At 44.6% G+C, this 19,897-nt stretch overlaps 1 protein-coding gene across 7 annotated transcripts in view; it reads left to right on the forward strand.

Annotated features, from left to right (window-relative positions):
- The window catches only part of Mapk10 (mitogen activated protein kinase 10), a 291,857-nt gene extending 281,368 nt beyond the window's left edge, over nucleotides 1–10,489 (forward strand). For 3 of the 7 annotated variants that reach the window (NM_012806.2, NM_001270556.1, NM_001318190.1), the window contains exon 14: nucleotides 5,657–6,635. In NM_012806.2, coding sequence (NP_036938.2) covers nucleotides 5,657–5,799 — 143 coding nt within the window. In that variant the 3' untranslated portion in view covers nucleotides 5,800–6,635. Of the gene's footprint in view, nucleotides 1–5,651 lie in introns of all 7 variants that reach the window. The other 4 variants (XM_063272867.1, XM_017599083.3, XM_017599084.3 and 1 more) reach the window with 2 other exon arrangements.
- The last annotated feature ends 9,408 nt before the right edge of the window (nucleotides 10,490–19,897 follow it).

Raw genomic sequence — 19,897 nt, forward strand, 5'->3', positions numbered from 1 at the left:
CATCATCATCATCATCTAATTTACCTGACTCTCAATTTGCTAGTATCGAGAGTTTCCATTCAAAGAAATTAAATGCCTTTCTGCATGGTAGCCATGAACAGAAAACAAGTCAGTGTAAAAATCTATGAACACAAAGGAAAAAAATCTAGCAATAATTCAATAAATGGAGTGCAAACTTTGCACTCTGTTGTTGAAAAAGTTAAAAGCAGACTGGATGAATGAAAGGTGTTTCATTATCCTCCATTGTTTTGGAGTTGGTAGAGTATCTGTGTTCCCCAGGCTGTTGTATTGAACAGTCAGTTAAAACTCAGTGGGTTGTCGTTGTTGTTATTGTGTTATTTGTTTTTGCAGATGTTTAGTTATCTTAAATTTCAAAATAAATAAATAAGAAATAGCCTAAATACTTTTGAAAGAATTCGGTTGGAAAATTCACATTTATTTTTCAGATTTGAATTCTAACAAGGAAACAATGCTACTAAAGACAGAGTATTCTATTCTACTTCTCTCACTGCTGCAACTCAACACCCCACAGAGGCACATTTACCAGGAAGGGCTTGTCCTGGACAAGGGGCACTGTCACAGCAGAGGGGGCATGGCAGAGGGGACAGAGCCCATCACAGCAGGGAGGGCATGGTGGAGGGAGTGCTAGGCAGCCACACTGCATTCACAGTCAAGAACTCAGAGATGAAGGCCTGTGCTTAGCTTCCTTCCTTCCTTTGCCTTTAGTCAGGGACCCCAGGACATGGACGGGGCCACCCACATACCTTCCTCCGTAAGCCTGTCTGCAAATATCCTCATAGACAGCCCAGCCCAGAGGTGTGTCTCCTGGAGGATCCAGAGCAGCTGAGTTGACAGTGGTGGTGACCCATCAGAACCCACTACTGCTACTGAACCCCTTAAGTCACAAGGCGTTGAAAGGACTCTAAACCTGCCTTCACTAAATATATATATATAATATATATTTAATATATAATATATATAGATACAATAGATAGATAGATAAATAGGATAGATGATAGATAGAGAGATAGATAGGTAGGTAGATAGATAGAAGATAGGTAGGTAGATAGGTAGGTAGATACATAGATAGATAGATACATAGATAGATAGAAGATAGATAGGTAGACAGAAGATAGGTAGATAGATGGATAAAATAGGATAGATAGATAGATAGATAGATAGATGGATGGATGGATAAAATAGGATAGATAGGTAGATGATAGATGCATAGATGAGATAGAGATAAATATATAAATATTATATATCATATCAATGATTTATGTGACAAATATAAGTATATTTTAACTTTTGACCAAAACTGAGGAGAAATTATCGCTCCATCTCTACCCATCCTATGTAGATTTAGCTGTAGGGCCGGGTTACCCAGTTAACTAGGAGTTAAGTCTTTTCCCCGGGAGCCAGATTTCAGGGCTTTGGGGTAGGCCACGTTCATTCCCACTGTTAATCAGATTAGGACCTGGGGTTGGGATGGGATCCAGGTGTTTCCGGGTTCTTGGCATTTTATTCAAGAACTCGATAAAGGTGCATGTTGGATGCCAAGTAGCCAGGATACATTATTCAGTCCAAAGCTTTACTGGCTGGAGACATGGGGGAAGAATGAACTGCTCAGGGCAGTTTCCACTCAGACGTGTTCACATACCTCTCTGTCTCAGTCATGACTCCCTCGGTTAGAGTAAGAGTAAGAAACCAGGCCTCTCCTCTGGCATTTAACTGGGGGGCAGAATCAAAGACATTCTCTTTCAAACCTTTCCGGCATCTCTGGCCTCAGACAGGGACATTCGTGTCTATCGGCTGAGGGAAGAATCTGTTCACTTTTGGGCTCCTCTACACTAAACTACCAGGCAATATCTGTCTGTCATCCCATCACTAAGGGTGCTCTAGGCAGCTAACAGGTGGCTGGGTCTATTGTTCAGAGAAGGGTATGGATGGGGTCCCTGCTGCCCAAGCTACTCTTTATGCCTGTTTACCTCACCACATCACATTTCCTGTCAGGAGCTGCAATGTATGGAGACATATCCTCATTCCTAGGGCATTGGTGTATTATTTCCATGACAGCCCAACCACAGATCAATGGGACCAAGCTGAGAGTACAGTGGCGTATCTCCACTATAAAAGAGGACCGATCGGGCTGGAGAGATGGCTCAGGTGTTAAAGACTGGGCTCACAACCAAAAAGAAGAGGATCGATTAATATCTCACAAGGGAAATAAAATGAACATTTTTAATAAATGGTGCTGAAACAAGCATGTACTGCCTCTCAAAGGACGCAAACTGGCCACTGCCTCAGAACTTGCGCAGAAGCGGGATCAAAGTGCCCAAGAACCAAGAGGACCTCCGCCTCAGAACATGCGCAGAAGCGAGAAATCATGTGTAAGAAAAGAGTGGAATTATGGGAGTAAATCCTCATGGTCTTAAGGGATGGAATGTTTTTCAGAACTACCACCAAAAGCCCAGGAACAGAAAGGGCGAATCTGACATCTGTATATATAAAGACAATTTCAAGAAGAAAAGGTAATTTGTAACAAGAGAACACCGCCTGCAAACTACACATCTGTTTCCCGCTGGTGACCTGCTTTTGTGGCTCAATAATGAGAAGGAAGCAAGGCGATTTTTAATTGATCAAAGCGGACAAACAGACTTTTTTTTTTTCTCCAAAGAAGGTATGACAATTGTCCACTAGGCAATGCAAATTACCCACGGTGTGGTTCAATTTACACATTCCGGGCACCTATAGTCAGGAAAGCAGATAAAGGTTAATGAAGGTGTGAGGAAACTCATTCTTTAAAGCCACCTGGAGGACTGCAAACTGGCGCGCTTGTGTTCAGAAACAGTTCAGCACTTCTTGATGTAGAATCAACTAAATAGAGGTAGCAGAAAGCTGCTTAGACCCCGAGGGATATGAACTAACATCCATACAAAGCTTCTAAGTATATGATCATGACAGGGCTGTGACAACATTCATTCATAATATCCTTAAAAGGAAGCAAGCTCAGTATTTAGCGAATGTGCGTCAACCAGAGAATAGGTAAAGAGAACGCGGTATGTAGTTTGATGGCTGTTGCTCAACTATACAAGGGTGGAATGCTCACACGCTCTTCAAGCTTCCTCTCTCGAGGCATACTTCGTTTTTGGCAATGTGTGACACAAGCCAGTGACGTTCACATCTCATGTTTCTATGGGTATGATGTCACAGAATCATGGAGGCAAAAGCTGCTGGGGGCTGCAGAGTTAGTTCTGTCTGTCTGTAAAGTGTTTGCAGTGCAAATGTGAAGATCTCAGTCCAATCTCCTAAACCCCTAAGGGAGAAAGCTGGTCACTGGGACACAAGTTTGTAAACTCAGCCCTGGAGCCGTAGAGAGAGGAGACTCTCTGAGGCCTGCTGACCAGCCAGTCAAGTCAACTGAGTGAGTTCAGGCCAGGGAAAGACCCTGCCTCAAAAAACAAAAGGTGGACAGTGCCTGAGGCATGACACTTCAAGTAGTTGTGTGGTTTTCACACACAGACACACCCCCCATGCACACACACACACATATGCACACATACAAAATGCACACACACATACATACACACACACAATGGGTGGTTGAGAAACTGAGCGTAAGACTCCCACTGGGGTGTTGAAAATGATACATGACTGAATGTGGTTGTGCTGTCCAGCTCAGAACGCTCTTAAATACACTGAATTGTACAAATCGAATTTATAACTTATCTAATACATGAGTTAGAGCTTAACAAAAACTGTTGTGGGAAGATAACATTTTCCAACTCTAGAATAGAAAAATCTTAAATAGAAACCGTGGGCTGTTATTCAAAAGATGTGAGATTCCACAGTCCCGGGTACAGGCAGACAGCATGAAAAGGCGGTCTCGGTCTGTTAGGTCTGTAATTGATATCAGCATTTATCTGAGTACTGTGTGTTGTGTTTGTCCCTGGCGTGACACTGGTCCCCCACAGAGCATCACAATGGCTCTGGGTTATTAGAGATCAGCACTAAAGAAGGGACATGGAAAAAGCTGGTCTAACGGAATTCTAGTGCAGGGTATAAATGACTCTACTGTAGGGTCCATGGATGTCTGCTAGCACTAGAAAGAGCTGGTCTATCCCTACACAATTTCTATGATGGCTGCAATTGCTGAATGTTGGAATATACTGAAGCCTGGTAAATTTACATTCTACACCACTTTGATAAAGGTAACCATCACTTAGAGGAAACTGGCGACATCTAAGATAATATTACTGTATACGAAACTATGAAGGTATAAAGGAATACATGAAAGACGGTCACAGATGGGGAAATTTACTAGTAAAAGGACTCAGGAATACCAGAAATGTTTAATTGTTCCTGCCATTAACTTGGGCACCAGTGTACACTCTTTCTGTTGTTTAAGTGTATTTCCAATAGTTTACGTGATTACTTTATAATCAAGTAACATTGTAAACACATGCACATGTATGAAAGTGTCTTGGCGTGAGTGTTTGAAACCCCCCTCTAGTTATTTTTACATTTTTTTTTACCGTTCCCCCCTATAAAATATCTGTTGTCAGACCAGACACTGTTGAAATGCTTCTGTTTCCTTGGGTTTATTTTGTTTTCTGACGTAGTACTATGTCTGTATGATAATTCATTTGTCTTTTATTTTAGATATAATCTCTCACCAAATTGATCTTTGGCTCTTTTGTTTCCCAAGTGAGACAATTTTCCTAGGAATTCTTCGTTCTTGTTGGTATTTAGATAGTCACCTCTTCTACAAAGCATGTAGTTGCTTTAGACGCATGCCTCGTGTTGACACATCACTTACGCACGCAGAATGTAGGTGACAAATAAAGGCAGTGGGCTGCTTCCAGGCCGCCGAGTTTTGGTTTCTTCCCTTCACTGTTCTCCATGCTGGCAACTCTCAGCCAGTCTTTGCGGAGGGTGCCCTGCCAGAGTTTCAGATACTGGTAGCAGAATGAAAGATGCTTTCAAATTAATAACCCAATATTCTCAGACCCTAAGCAAGCGAGTCTCTTGGAAGGAAACCCGAGCTCAGAGGGCATGCTCTGGCCTCTTTCCTTCTGCTCGCCATGAGTCGTGGCTTTTCAACACTTTGGTATTCCGTTTAACGATTACATAATACTCTGTTTCATGCACTTCCGTTTTCCCAGAGCTGTAGTCAGGACACATTCAGACCACTGGGCTTTGCCTTCGCTCGTTCCTGGGCTGAGACCATCATGCACACTTGTTTTACTCCCTTCATCAAAAACCCGGGATTAGGCCAGCGCTTTTATGTCCCCTGGATGACTATACAGTCTCTAGGGTCCCACCTAAGGAGGCAAATGTCTTGGCTTCACCCAAGCTCAGAAACATTACAACACTCTGGGACTTAGAGGCGGGGCGGGACGAGTGGCGATTTCTACCACAGAGTGAAATTGATAACCACTAGCCTTTGAAGAAATGTGATGAGGGACGGGGTTTCTGAATCGTTTCTTCTTGAGTTCCACCCTAAAATTCCGTTTCCTCCGTCAGTTCTACGGAGGTCTGCCGAGTAGAGAGAGGACTCATTTCTTCTCGTTAAGCCCACCCCCGCACTGAAGATCACCAGCACGCGGGTCTGGTTCCAGATTTAGTCATGTTGGTCTTCATTCTCTTAGCACAGGTGCAGCAGTGAACAGCAGTGAGAGTCTCCCTCCATCCTCGTCTGTCAACGACATCTCCTCCATGTCCACCGACCAGACCCTCGCATCCGACACTGACAGCAGCCTGGAAGCCTCGGCGGGACCGCTGGGTTGTTGCAGGTGACTAGCCGCCTGCCTGCGAAACCCAGCGTTCTTCAGGAGATGACGCCATGATAGAACACAGCGCACATGCACACACACAGAGCTTGTACACACACACACACACACACACACACGCACGCACGCACACACACACACACGAACGCACGCAAGCACGCACGCACAAATGCACTCACGCAATGTCAAGAAAAAAAAAGTAGCGAGAGAGAGCGAGAGAGCCAACGTAAAACTAAGTTAAATCTTTCTGCGTGCTTCTCCAGAGTTCTGTATCGCAGCTGAGCTGAAATGTATACTTAACTTCTAGTCGCGCTCGCGCGCTCGCGCGCTCGCTTTGGTCTCCCTCCGGCAGTGCTTACTACACAAGACAAACCAGACACAATTAGAGAAGCCTTTCCCTAAAGTGTAACTTAAGTGGCTGCAGAACCAGCAACCTGTAACCGCCCTTCAAATGGCATGAGGAGGTGGGCACCGGCCCCGCCCAGCATGTGTGTGTCTCTATCTCGCGTCTACCTGCTCCTTTCGGCCTAGTCAGATGGGTGTAGATACAGACCCGCATGTGTCTGTATTCAAACGGCACCTAGAGATGCTCCTGTCAGTGTCCTCAAGGCTCCACCAAGACGCGCACCGGGCTACCACATGGTCCCTGTCATGTGACCTATTACTCTGACATAAATCCATCTGTAATATATTGCCAGTATATAAGCCGTTTAGTTTGTCAATTGATTAAGCTGTATGTCTTATAAGAGACTATGTAAAGGGGGAATATGGAGGAGTGAACTCTCAGACCCTTGAAGATGTAGCTTCTGGATTTGAACCGATTAAATGGCACCTGTATACCGATTTGTAGAAAGGACATATGTGATACTTACATCCAGTGTGGGGGAGGGAGGGAGGGAGCGATAGCTCTCGGGCGCTTAGGAGTTGGCCTTTAGGTAGGAGCTGTCAGTCAAGTCAAGGGCGCTTTCTCTGGAAGTCACTAGGTGGCGGGGAGCATATTGCTACAGTGTAGACTGAACAGAAGGGAAATCACTGCCCAGGTGCTGGGGGATACCACATCCGTGCTCCAAACACTGGACACTGTTGTTTATTTTTTAAATTACCTGTCAAAAGAGAAAGTTGCTGGAGAAAAGGGGAAGGCAGCCAGGCAAGATCATTGTGCCCACAGCCGGTGGTAAAAGCCCTTTCCTGAAACACAGCGGCGTGACCATCGTTCGATCTCCTTCAGAGAAGATATCCCTACCTGGGCCAATGTGAGATGGTGGGGTATGTTTGCCATGTGTGAGCTGCTTCCCAGAGTCATCTCCTACTGATGATGCTTCATTTCCTGTTCTGGAATAGGGTGGAATAAATCAAAAGTAAAATTCCCCAAAGCACAGGGCGATCTTCAGGATAGCATCCACAAGCATTCTTCATGGACTCTGTTGTCCCTCAGAGGGCTTTTCCAGGTCCCTGGATGTGACTGATGTCTCACCCTTACTGATGTATTTTCATAGATGTGTGTAATCTGAGAAGGGCTGATAGTCTGACTTTTGTATTGCCATCGGTACACGAGAGCAATAACGCCGTGCCAACGTGGCTCCTCACCAGCTACCATTAGGAACGGCACAACGGCTTTGTCTTAAAGCCATGAGACATTTGTATGTTTGGTGAAGTCATCTGAATTCAGCTCAGATCCCCGAGAGATCCTATCTGAGCACTCAGAGAGGCACTGGGAGCCATTTTGGTTATATACAAGGCAATGCCAGGATGGCTTCTGAGCAATCACTGGCCAGGCCTGGCTTCCCTTCTTCCTCCCTTGGGTGAAACACACATCACAGTTATTTGCACTCTGGCCACTTTGGTGCTCACCCCTGTGGTGGTATTTCACCTGAAGAAGAAGTGGGACGTGTGAGCAGATGGAGGCGACGGGCCTGGCGAACGGAAAACCCTCAATCACGGAAACGAACAGCAATGCCGGGAGCTCTGCACACTGCCTTAAATACAACAGCATGGGAGCTCTTCTCTCTCCAAGCAATAGTCAGTCAGAAGCCCCGCCCTCCAACTCCCACCGTGGCCACCACCACATCTCCCCCATTCCTGCCACCATACCCACACACACCCCTAAACACATGCAGACACACGCACACACACACACACACACACACACACACACACACACTCACACACACCACACAGACTGCTGTGTGGCCGTTCCTGGGGGTTGCTTCCCACCCCGTGGTTCATTGCAAACCATGGTACTGAAAAGGGAGAGGAGAGAAGTGTGGGGCGGGAGCTGGCTATCTTCAGATCTTAGAGAGTGCAGTTCATCCCCTGGATAAAGGCGTCCGTCTCTTGTGCTATTCCTGGGTCTTTTGGTTCAAGCCGCAGACAAAGAGATCTTTATAAATGCAGGTTCGTTCTCACGACTTCTCTCCCTGGCCCATTTATCTTATTTTCTTTTCTCGTAACTTACCTGTGTCCTATTCTCTTCTTTCTCTGTCGTTTGCTTTTATGTCTGTGATCTCTGCACTCCTCCACCCTGTATCACACCAGGTTAATGCCCAGACAACTGCTTGAAAGGAACAAGTGTCAAGGGGAATTCCTTAATAATCAAGATGGCAACAGATGGGCAGGGCTCTCAGCAGAATGGCAGGTGTGCTTAACCATCAGGCTCCTTCTGAGGAGTGCTGACCATTTTTCCTGGGAAGAGGAAAGCAGGCAACACAAATCCCCTCCTTCAGGTTAGCTTGTCTCCTGGTGTCTGGCACTGTCCGTGGACAGAGATTTCCCCCATGCACAAGAATCCCTTAGGGTTTCAATAGTACATTCATGGAGAGGTGAACGTTTAGCTTCTGGATCTCATGAAGGATTGGTTTTAGCTGAGCAAAAAAGGATAGATGGAAGAGGAACAATGAAGAAAGTTAATGTCAGGTCAATGTCAAAACATTCCCTTCCAGAGCCCCCATTCTCGCTTTAAGGGATGGTTAGGCTCTGAGAGAGTCCACAGTATACCCTATGCCCTCCAGTGGGTCTTGTTAGAAAAAAGAACCCAGTATTTATTTTATAGAACATCTGTTACTCACAAGGGTGTTCTTCCTTTTGGGGCAGAGAACTGTTCTGTCACCTGGACTGTGTTTGTGGAAGATTCGAAGGGGCCCCACGTGTTCATTTTGCAACAGAAAGTTGGCATTGTTAGGACTTAGAAATCTGTCCCTTCGATGGGCGACCTTGGTCCTCAATATGTCCCATGGTGTTCTGCAGAAAGGACGAGGGTATACCCTTGAATAGGATGATTTAAACTGTTACCACGTTAACTATTTCTTTGCTGGCTGAGGGTGTGTTTGGTGGGCCAGCTCATTATTTTTCCCCAATGGGATGCATTGGTCTTACAGCACAATCATTTCTTGTTCAATAAAGATGTTAACTGATTCTCTTCAGCATCCAACATTAGAGCTTCATAGGTCTTCATCCCACAGCTGGACCGGGACGGGGCCAAGTCTTAGCAGTTGGAGGAAACATACTCATTTGATGGCTCCGGGGTAACATGGCTGCTTCTCCCAATCAGTTATCACTCTCAGACAAGGATCTCCTGTGATCCATTAGGGGAGGGATTAACATCTCATTTTGCAGCTCTTAAGTATTTACTGCCAAGGCCGGGTTATACAAAACTTATTTCTGTCTCATTTTCTTAGGAAATAAGAACGTACCTCAGAGAGGCATTGCGTTCTGTAAAGAATTTTGTTAATTGACTTTGCTGGAAAAGGGAACATGATTGAGAGAGGGGGGGGGAGAGGCAGAGAAGTCTTGGTGGGGGGAAGGGGTTCGATCCCAGCTCCTTTGGCTCTGAAGAGAAATCCCTCTCACCACTCCAACACTCCTGCCCTCACGGACATACACACATGTTAACTCCAACACCTTCCACACATATCCTTAGATGTGGCATTAACTAAGCAAACTAAAAATGTGTAATGTAAATAACCAAATCAGTTATTTTCCTTTGCAATTAAAATATAAGTGGTATCTCTTTGGGCAGCCAGGGAGATCTTTAATTGTTAGTTCGCTTTGGTCAGTCAAAGCGAAGTGGAAGGATTTTTTTTGTTTGTTTACATGTGAACTGTTTATTTTATTCTTGATCGCGTGGGACCGACGGCCAGTATATCCCAGTAGAGACAAATTTCCCAGTTCTTATTTGTCACAAGTAGTCACGTTGCCACATTCATCTTGCAACGATGTCTACCTGGCATCTGCCTGCTATTCTGCATGACTGGACCCCCAAAACCATCACTGGTGAAGAGAATTATCCCTATGTCCATGTTTATGAGATATGCCTACAGCACACAGATACACACACATGTTCACATACGCCCATAGAGTTCTTTATCAACCTGGAAGCCAAAACCATGTGTTGCCCAGCGACGTTGCAGAGTCTCAGAGGTGAGATGGGCTGTCAGTGGCCTGATAGATTTGTTGTGGTCTCAATGCTGTCTGATACGAACCGAACCAAACTCCTTCAACCCATTTCTGTGTTCTTTCTCGCATCCTTTTCCATTTTTCCCCCTCTTATTTTAAATATGTCTGTGGAAAAGAGCATGAATTGGAGAACCTTGATTTCTTGAGACTCTTCCCAGGTGGAACCAAGTCCGTGTGTTGTAATTTGTATGTCTTATGAATCATTAAAGCAGAAGGAAATACGCTTCCCTTCTCTTAAAACCAAACAAGACCCAGACTCTGTCAGACTCTCCCGTCGACAACGCGTGTTTGTGCCGCTTTGGTGTCATGAGCTTCGAGAGCTCCGAAGGGGCCTCCATGAGTTTATTCTGACCCCAGTGAAGGAGACTAGCGGTGGGCAGTTGTACCAAGCCGGTAAAGGAGAAGGAAGAGTAGCTTCCTTCTCATCTGGGACCTGTGTCTCAGTGGAGAAGGGCATGTTTGTGCTTGAGATTCATTCCTCCCAGAAGGCCTTCGCTTTCACCTGCAGATCCTAGCTTCTAGGTTACAAATCAGTAAAAACCAATAAGATAACAATGGACAGAAGTCATTGATAAGTAGATCAGGACTACATTTTTTTTCAGATCGATCAACAGGAGTACTAATATTAATTTTGCCTGAGAGATTTATTTTGTCTACATTATTATTTCAGACTTCTTGTCAAATTTAAGGACTTGAGTTACACTGGTGGAGTTGACTGAGCATGCCAGGGTTCAGCTGGCCATGTGCGCACAATGCTGGGGAGTGACCTGCATATTTCTGTGAACAATACATTTTATTTACTCAGCTAATAAAAATCTTGAAACGTAGACATTCCTACTATTTTCAATTATTATACCTTCTCTTTAATTTAGGAAAATAGAAACAACAGGCTGTTTCTTACATTTGCAATATTCATCCTATTTTTTTTAATTATTTTAATTTATTTTTTTCATTTGAGTAGATGATATACAGAGGCTTTTGCTAGGTAGGCCCGGTGGTCCTGGTATTTTCAACTCTCCTGCCTCAGTCTCTTGAGTACTGGGATTTCAAGCTTGTACAACTATGCCTGGCAGCCTATTTGATTTCAATCACAACGTTTTTCTTTTCTTTTCTTCTCTTCTCTTCTCTTCTCTTCTCTTCTCTTCTCTTCTCTTCTCTTTTCTTTTCTTTCTTTTCTCCCAAATCAAGCATGCATACCTAAAAATACCTATAAGACTAAGAAGGGCAAATTTATTCTTCATGATGATTGCCCAAGGAAGGCAAATCTGCAGTTGTTGGCACATTCTAGGCAGCATAAAACATCACCATATATTTGATCATGTCTGCAATGAGGCGAGACAAAGAGTATTGGCCATTCTTTTCTTCATGCAACAAGGGGACAGCCAATCTAGAAGGAGAATCTGTGCCCTCGATAATAGATGGGACCGTGAGAAGGTAAAGGCTTTTGACCTCACCAATTGACTTCGCATTCATTGCTGTGGTTTAGGCACATAGCACACCCCATCAGAGGCCTTCCCCAAAGCCCCATCCCCCACCCTGCAGAGCAGTTTGAAGGCAATGCCTGGAAGACATGTCCAAGTAGTAGTATACAGGGTGTTCCACTGTCACAGGTCTGTTCATGCCTGGCACCCCTGTATGTCATAAGTGAAGACTTCTGTCCCAGGTCGAGTTCCACGGGCTCAGGCTGCTGGAGGACTGCATCTGAAGCCATGAAATGTTCTGTAGAGACCTACATTTCTCAAACACATGAATGCTATGGTGCAAACAAAACAACAACAACAGCAGCAGCAGCAGCAGCAGCCACAAAAAAATCAAATAACCCTCCAAATCCCATTCCGTCCTGCCAAATATTCCTTTTAAATATCGGTGTGTAAAATTTAAAAGTAGGGAAGTCCAGAATGCAATGAGGAGGATTCAGTTTACTCAGTACAGCGGGGAGCTCTGCTATTGTCCTCTATTCCACCTTGCTTAAAGTCTCTCTGTTCAAACAGTAAGCCTATCACTCCTCTCAAGAGCAGGTATATGGACTCTTTGTCTTACATACCCTTAGGCTAGTTAGAAGGCCGGGTCATACATTATGTGCTTTCCACAATACAAACAGTAATACAGAAAATAAAATTTCACAATGCAAATAGCACTTCACACAGTCCAAGAGACTAACAATTTCAAATGGCTTCTTTACGAAAGGAAGACGTTTGAGAGCAGTCGCACGCTCCTAATGGGTTGGCAACACAGATTGGCAAACATTAAACTCTAAGAAGGTTACTTTGAATTTCTAGTTTAACCTCTGAGCTACATTCTGAAGTATTTCATCACTCCTTGCCAAAAGCACTTATTGAACTGTTTGGGGTGGAAGACAAATATATCCTTCCGATCCTTATCGTAAAAAAATAATGCAGCCAGCATATCAATGCCTAAAAATAAATGGTCAATGCAAAATGTCTTACTAATTTTTCTTCTTTTAAAATTACAATGTGTTCAAATTACAGGTGCATCCTAAATGAACCCGTTTTTACTATTGGCATAAAAAGAAATAATCTTTCAATGACCTCATATTGTCTAATTGGATTTCAGGCATACTTAATGAACCAGCATAAGAGAAGAGTAGTTATTTTCCTTGGTATTGTGGGGATGGATAATTCATAAAAGAAGCCAGCATGGCTCTTCTTTTCCCTGCACTATCAATTATTTTGATATTTGTTTCCCTTGGAATTCTTAGGCTCTGATGCTGTGCTGGAAGCTCATGCTTGGGCTTGGCCAACTCTGATGTCACAGCAGGTCCTGGAACTGCCTTTTAGCCCTGCTTCAAACTAAGGCAGAGTCCCATAATCCCATGCAGTTGGCTCAGTCTGTGGGTGACTCTAGGAGCTACAACTCAATTCTCTCTTCATGTGTACTCAAGATCAGCTCAGAGCATTCCTGACTATCTCTGCTGGGTAGTTTAACACTGGATGACAAACATGCATTTGCCGGCTCATGCTACAAATACGTCAAGTCTCCAAATATTGTCACAGCTACACATCATTGTTGGATGCACACACTTCCTGTCTTCATGAAGTCTATGTGTCAGTGTATGAGGAGATGGGGGCAAAATAGCTCCAAGCACAGAAAGCACAAAGCAGGTCGAAAGGGAAGACTCGAAAAGAGATGGCGTAGGGGACAACGGGCCCAGGGAAAGCCTCCCAGAGGACATGACACTTGGTCAGACCTGGATACAGTGAGGAGATAAAGCACATCACCACATGAAGAAGAACCGTTCATACTGAGGGGAACGCCAGGGCTGAGGAGAGACATGGGAAAAGTTCGCTTTCATACGATGAACAAAAAGTGTTTGAGAATCCCGAGATTAAACAGAAGAGGTAAAGAAAGGTAATGACCATGGAAACTGGAACAGGAAGGAAGAGTCTGAACAAAGGGATATCTTAGGAATTTATTCTAAATGTGGGAAAGCAAAGATTAGGATTGAGCTAGAGTATGATGTTAATTAGGTAATACATATTAATAAAATAAAAACAATACATTATAAATTATATTATATAATATAAACAATATTACATAATATTTATTATATAATACATAATTAATAATATATAATAGCATGTAAATATTTATAAAAATATATAAATATACATATAAATAAATATAAATATATATGTATATATATATATATAAATTCTGGTTTTGGGTAGGGAGAATTCTTGTAAAGAAAGAGAATAGAAGCAAATCATGCACCACGGGCTATATGGTAAAAATCCAGAAAGAAATAATGGGATTTTATCCAAGGAGAGGAAGATCTGAGAAGCATTTGGGTCACGGCATAATTTAGGAATGAACCGTGAGCAGCACACACCTGAAATTTCACTTATTTGGGAGATGGGCAGGAGGATTGCCAGGTTTAAGGTCAGCCTAGGCAACTTAAGTAAGACCTTGTCTCCAACGAAAAAGTCAAAGAGGCATGCCTTACCAAGCACGAGGCTTTAAGTAACTATTATTGAATGTATTAAATATAAATGTATTAAAAATGAACAAAAGGGATAACTCGTGAAGGCAGAGCTGCAACATTTTCTGGTGAACTGATAGTATGATGTGTAAATGACTATTAGAAACAGCTCCAGAATTTTCCGTCTTATATAAGCTGTCTACAATGGATGACTGACACAGCGGATCAACTAGGAACCTGGGGGTAAGCAGCCTATAAATTATATGACAATACACACACACACACACACACACACACACACACACACACACACATATGCAGGAAGGAGCTGAGTGTAGAGTAAGGTAGGAGATGTCCAGCTCAGATTTCTCACAGGCTGCGGAGTATCACAAGGAATGTCGGTGAAGCAGAGGGAGAACCAGGACTGAAGCTGGATGCCTGAACTTGATTTTGAGGTCAGTGCTGACTTAAAGCCATCAGTGCACAACTGGGCAAGAGAGCGAACGTAGCAGAACGTGGGTGGCACGAGGCAATACAAACAAGGGTAAAAAATTCATCGTTTCCCTAAAATGTGGAGCAGCAGAAGGTTATTAAAGTTAGGGCTTGATGTAGATTAAACACTTCCTACAGCATTTGTATCGTCGGGTGGGCAGATAGAGGAAGAACCAAGTTGAGGATGCGAGAGAAAAGGTCTGTGGCTGAGAGCATGTGGTCCCTGGCAGGCTGGAGGGTTGGAGTCAGGAGCACCAAGGAGAAGGTCATTTGCTTTCAGAGATAGTGATGTCATAGGAGGCAGGGAGGCACACCCTGGCCACATGGGGGGCTGTCTCTGAAACGTGTGTAGCACACAAACCCATTTTTATCAGATTTTCTTTTTTTCTCAGTGAAGACAGAAAAAGGCTCTTATCTTAAGGAGAGGCAGGAAGAGGGAGTCTGAGAAGACAGTCTGACAGGCTGCCTAGTATGCTCAAGGTTTCATCACAGGTAGGAAGTTGGTTCACTCAATGATATCAGAGCGACTGTTCAAACATTCATTTTTCCTCCCACACCTTACTCTCTAAGGAAAAGAGACCTACACTGCCTGGGCTGGTATCACCTGACCTTAGCCCTTGAGCCACACAGGGTTTAATAAGGAGATCTACCACCCTACCACCCAGCTAGGCACCTCAACCCCAAATGGTACTTTAGAAAAGATGCTTTGACCAGGTCCACTTTTTCTTTAGGTTAGGGCTGCCTAGGGGACTGTCAATTTTCCACAACACCTCACGGCAAGAGAGGCCTTTAAGATGGGGTTAATTCTCAACTCATTCCCCAGCTGTACAACCCGAGCGGAGCCCAAGAAGAGCCCCGCAATGGGCAGTCGGGGTCCACTCCTCCAGCCCTCTGTAACAAGGCACCAGCAGCCCGTGGTTTCAGTGTTCCGGTTTGCCTACTTCATTTAACAACCGCCAGAGTCAGCTAGGTCCTGAGACTGTATCGGGGCCTCACGGTATGTGATAGGCGTTGACGCACACTGCACGTTGGCAGCATATAGCCAGATGGCTTCACTGGAAAGGCGCCCTAAGGTGTGCGCTGGACGTACCTTTTCCACCTGCTGTGTCACAGGCAGGAAAGCTCGCACCAACTCTCTGACCCTTCCTGGTGACTTTTCAGTAGACTTCTGGGAAGGTCTGGGTCCCGTGGTGCCTTTCTGGGATTCATCCCTGGTTACTTTCATAGAACACGTTCCAAGGTATTTATAAGCAACTAGGTATCCTAGGACATAGAGACTTCCGGTTGAGAGACCATATCTTTTGAGTTCAGACTCCACCTTAGAGAACCTGCGTCTAGCACCAGTTTTCAGGTTGTTCCCCAACAAATCTGCACCCCCAGGTTGCAAGCCTGCCCCTGACACGTCACTTCCTAACAGCCGCCAATCAGGAGGAAAGCAGAAGTTTAAGCACCAGCCAATTATGTTAAAGTCCATAATCCCGCTCCTCCCGCCTCCCCCATCAGATGTGTACCAGGATATATATTCCCTCCTTGTCTCTATAAATGCTTGCCTGAAACCATGCTTCCTGCTGTACCCTCCCGTTCTACTGCGTTAGAGACGGCGCTGTGGCCCAAGCTCGAGCTTGAGTAAAGAGACCCTAGTGCGTGCGAGTACATCGGAGTCGGCTCCTTGGTGGTCTTTTTGGGGTTCACGAATGCTTCCTGGTACAGCAAGATCACTGGTTTGTATCCTTGGGAACGCATTATATTTTTCTTGGTACTTTTAACATCTGGTGCCACCCTCTGTGGCAAAGAGAGTTGATAAGCACAGTGGCAGGTATAACTCTTAGACATTGTAGTTTAGTTCCCTAGAGGTCACTGTCTTATCTCAGAAAAGAAAATGAAAGGGCGATTTTAGTGCCCCTTCCCAGCCACCGTTGACCTCGGGCGGAGTTGGGAAGACATGAGATTTGAGGGTCTGGGGCATCCTTTACTGATGTATGTGACGTGCTCTGGCTGCTGTCTGTATCATGAAAGGTCCCCACTTTCATTTCTGGATGAACTACCTTATCGGTAGGAGCAATGGAGGCTGGGAGCTGCCATGGTTGAGCTGTCAGTGTGCAAGATGTTGTTGCCCTAACCACTGAGGGAACTCACTCGCTCCTCACAGCATTCCCTACCTTCAGAATTCCCTGCAACCATATTCACAACTTTCAGAGAATATCAACCTCGGTTTTACCAATGCTATCTTGCTTCTACAAAGTTTGTCTCACTAGGAATGTCAGGGTTGAAGCTAGTCTCAAGTCACAAAAACTGCCTACATCTAAGTACTCTTAGCAGGTGCATTTGAGCTAAGTGGGGACCCATGGGACCCGGACATCACAGTCTTTGACTCAACCCTAAATTACAAAAGCCACACTTTCCCTTCTGGGATAGTGTAAATTGGTAAGTGAATAGATATGAGTGGACTTACATAAGCTACAGTTAGAAGTTTTAATGAGTAACATCAGTGTTCCTGGTGCACAGACAATTATCCTATGTATAGGGTTCTCCAAAGCACACCACATGACGTGACCGCTTGAAGCTAGTGATTTAGGATCAACATCTGGAGGCAAATCCTTTCTCTTGAGCTTAAAATTTAGAATCATTGCAGGTGCACGGCAATTTTAAGTCTACGCATGTAGGATGTAGTGATTATATTTAAAAATATATTTAATGTACACGAATGTTTTCTTTTTCTGTTTGTATTTGCAACATATACATATGCAGTGCCCAAGGCAGCCAGGGGAGGGCGTCTGCTGGATGTAGAGTAATCTCGTTGTGAGCCACCAGGGGGCGCTGGGAACTGAAACAGTCCTCGGCAAGTGCAGCAAGAGGTCTTAACTGCTGGGCCATTCCTCCAGCCCCCACCAACAATTTTTACACTAGCCCACTACTAACTTCAAGTTCACTAATTTCCAACTCATCCTTAAGTCAGCCTCTATTAGATGACTTCTCTACTTTTAGCTGAAAGTCAGGTGGCCACCCTTGCTTTCATTTAGCAGCAGTTCTGGATGGTGAGAAACCAAAGGCTAAGAAAACATTATTGCATCTCCTTAAGACGTCCCATGCATCCGCTGAGCTATTAAATGACCAGCACTGAGTCTGTTTGATCATCACCACGTCAGTACCTTGTGGGGAGTTAGTTCCAAGTCACAGATGACACCGGCAGCTGAGACAAGCTTGGAGACTTGTCCTTCCTGGACTCTTGCCTGAGGGAGGTTGAGAAGCCAGCCTAGGTCTGCTGTGGTCTTTGATTAGTGCTGTTTTCTCTCTATCATGTTGGCTCCTAATATGATTCTTATTCAGTGTGATGGTGTGTGTGTGTGATGGTGTGTGTGTGTGATGGTGTGTGTGTGTGATGGTGTGTGTGTGTGATGGTGTGTGTGTGTGATGGTGTGTGTGTGTGTGTGTGTGTGTGTGTAAAAACAATATATAAGGTAGACACAAAAAGACAACTTTCCTTTGAGAGTCCAGGGAACGTCAAACTGCTAGTGAATAGATGGATGATTTAGTCTGCAGACAAGGTCGTATATAATTGGGAACAGCAACCCTAGGACTCCTTTCAGAAGAATGAAGAGGATTCAGATAAAAGGCTCAGAAGGCTTTAATGAGATAGAAGTAGGGGTGCACCTGAGAACACAGAACCATGTGCCTCGCCTCGCATGTGTCTGGTGAGTCTTTTGATGAGGTGGACAAGAAGACGATGTTCTGTCTGGAAGGGCTGTGTCTTGGAAATAAAGTTGGCTTTCGCCTCGTCAGTCCGGCTAGGGAAGAAATAATCACATCACAGTACTGTTGGCTTTAACTTTATAGTCACGTATAAACCAGTCCAAGGAACCCCAAATTCAAGAAAGGACTTAGAATCGGAGATGGTTGGCCACGATTAGTCATTGCTGGTTTGTGTCTGAGCTTTTGGTGGCTTGGGCCAAGAAGGACGTCTATTTGGATTCACCGTGACCAGTTTACCTTTAGATTCACAACCAGTTTAAAGCCTCGGGATCTGGCTTGCTTTTAATTGAGCTCAAGGAGTAACTCGAAGGTCGCTTTCTGAAATGTGAGTATTTTGAAAGCTTTAAAATTCCTCTGACAATCCGCCTTTTCTCCCTCTCTGCGTACACTGCCAGACTGAGCAATGAATTTGCGCTTAAAATATGGGCGACGCCACCGACGAGGGAAGCATACGAAGTCAGAGTAACAGTAGACAGGAAGCTTCCTAGATATGAACTGACACGTGAGTGTTCCAGGAACTGGTCAGAGATAAGGATGACCTGCTGGGGAAAGCCTTCTACACGGATGAAACGTATCACGTATCATCATCCAGGGCAAACTAGAGTCACAGAATGAGGAAGCAAGGCAGTCTGGGAACAATAGACGCAGAGTGAAGATACCGGAACAAACATGGAGGAGCAGGATGTTTTCATCAAAAGGTTAGCAGGTCACGAGGTGAAGGTCAGTGAAGTGGGGGCAGCCAAAGGAGGTGGAGTTGGACAACTCGGTTAGCACTCACGGAGACCTTCCTGCCCTCCAGTCAGTGGCTTGGCCTGTCACTCATATCACAGAGCAAGGTATAAGTAACAATTCCAGCCCTGTGGTGTGAGCGAGCATTCACCAATGCTGGCAAACTGCAGACAAGTTGAACCCAGGCAGTTTGACAGCCTGGCCTTTGAGTTTTACTGTCTCGTCCTGTAGTAGCTCTGTGGACACCCTTGAGGCTTTTTCTGAACCCACAAACAAGCTGGAGAGGGAGGAACAGCAGGGGGCTTCTGATCTGTCGCTCAGTCTGGCTCTGAATTTCTTATGGGATGCCTGGATGAAAAGTATCTTCTGTGACTTAGAAAAGCAAAAAGCAAAAGATAAAAGACAAAAAATAAAAAAAGAAAAAAGAAAACAAACAAAAAAGCAAAAGACAAAAATCCAATCCTTGTCACCAACACACTGGCTGACACTAAATGACCACATGAACTTGCTCAGTGGGGACATTAATAAAACGTGGAGTGACAGAATCATGTTCCCAAGACTGTCTCCCCAGAAATATGCAAACACAGCATTTCCAAAAGTGCAAAGTCCAAAGCTTAAATGGCCTGCTATTTCTAGTCATGCCCTTGTGACATTTAATTCCGGGGTGAGGTTCCCACACCTACTCTAGCTTCCCCTTAACCATTGCCTTCCTGAACCACAATTGCTTTCCTAGAAGGATAGA

This window comes from Rattus norvegicus, chromosome 14 (genome assembly GCF_036323735.1).
Source record: "Rattus norvegicus strain BN/NHsdMcwi chromosome 14, GRCr8, whole genome shotgun sequence".
Lineage (NCBI taxonomy): Eukaryota > Metazoa > Chordata > Mammalia > Rodentia > Muridae > Rattus > Rattus norvegicus.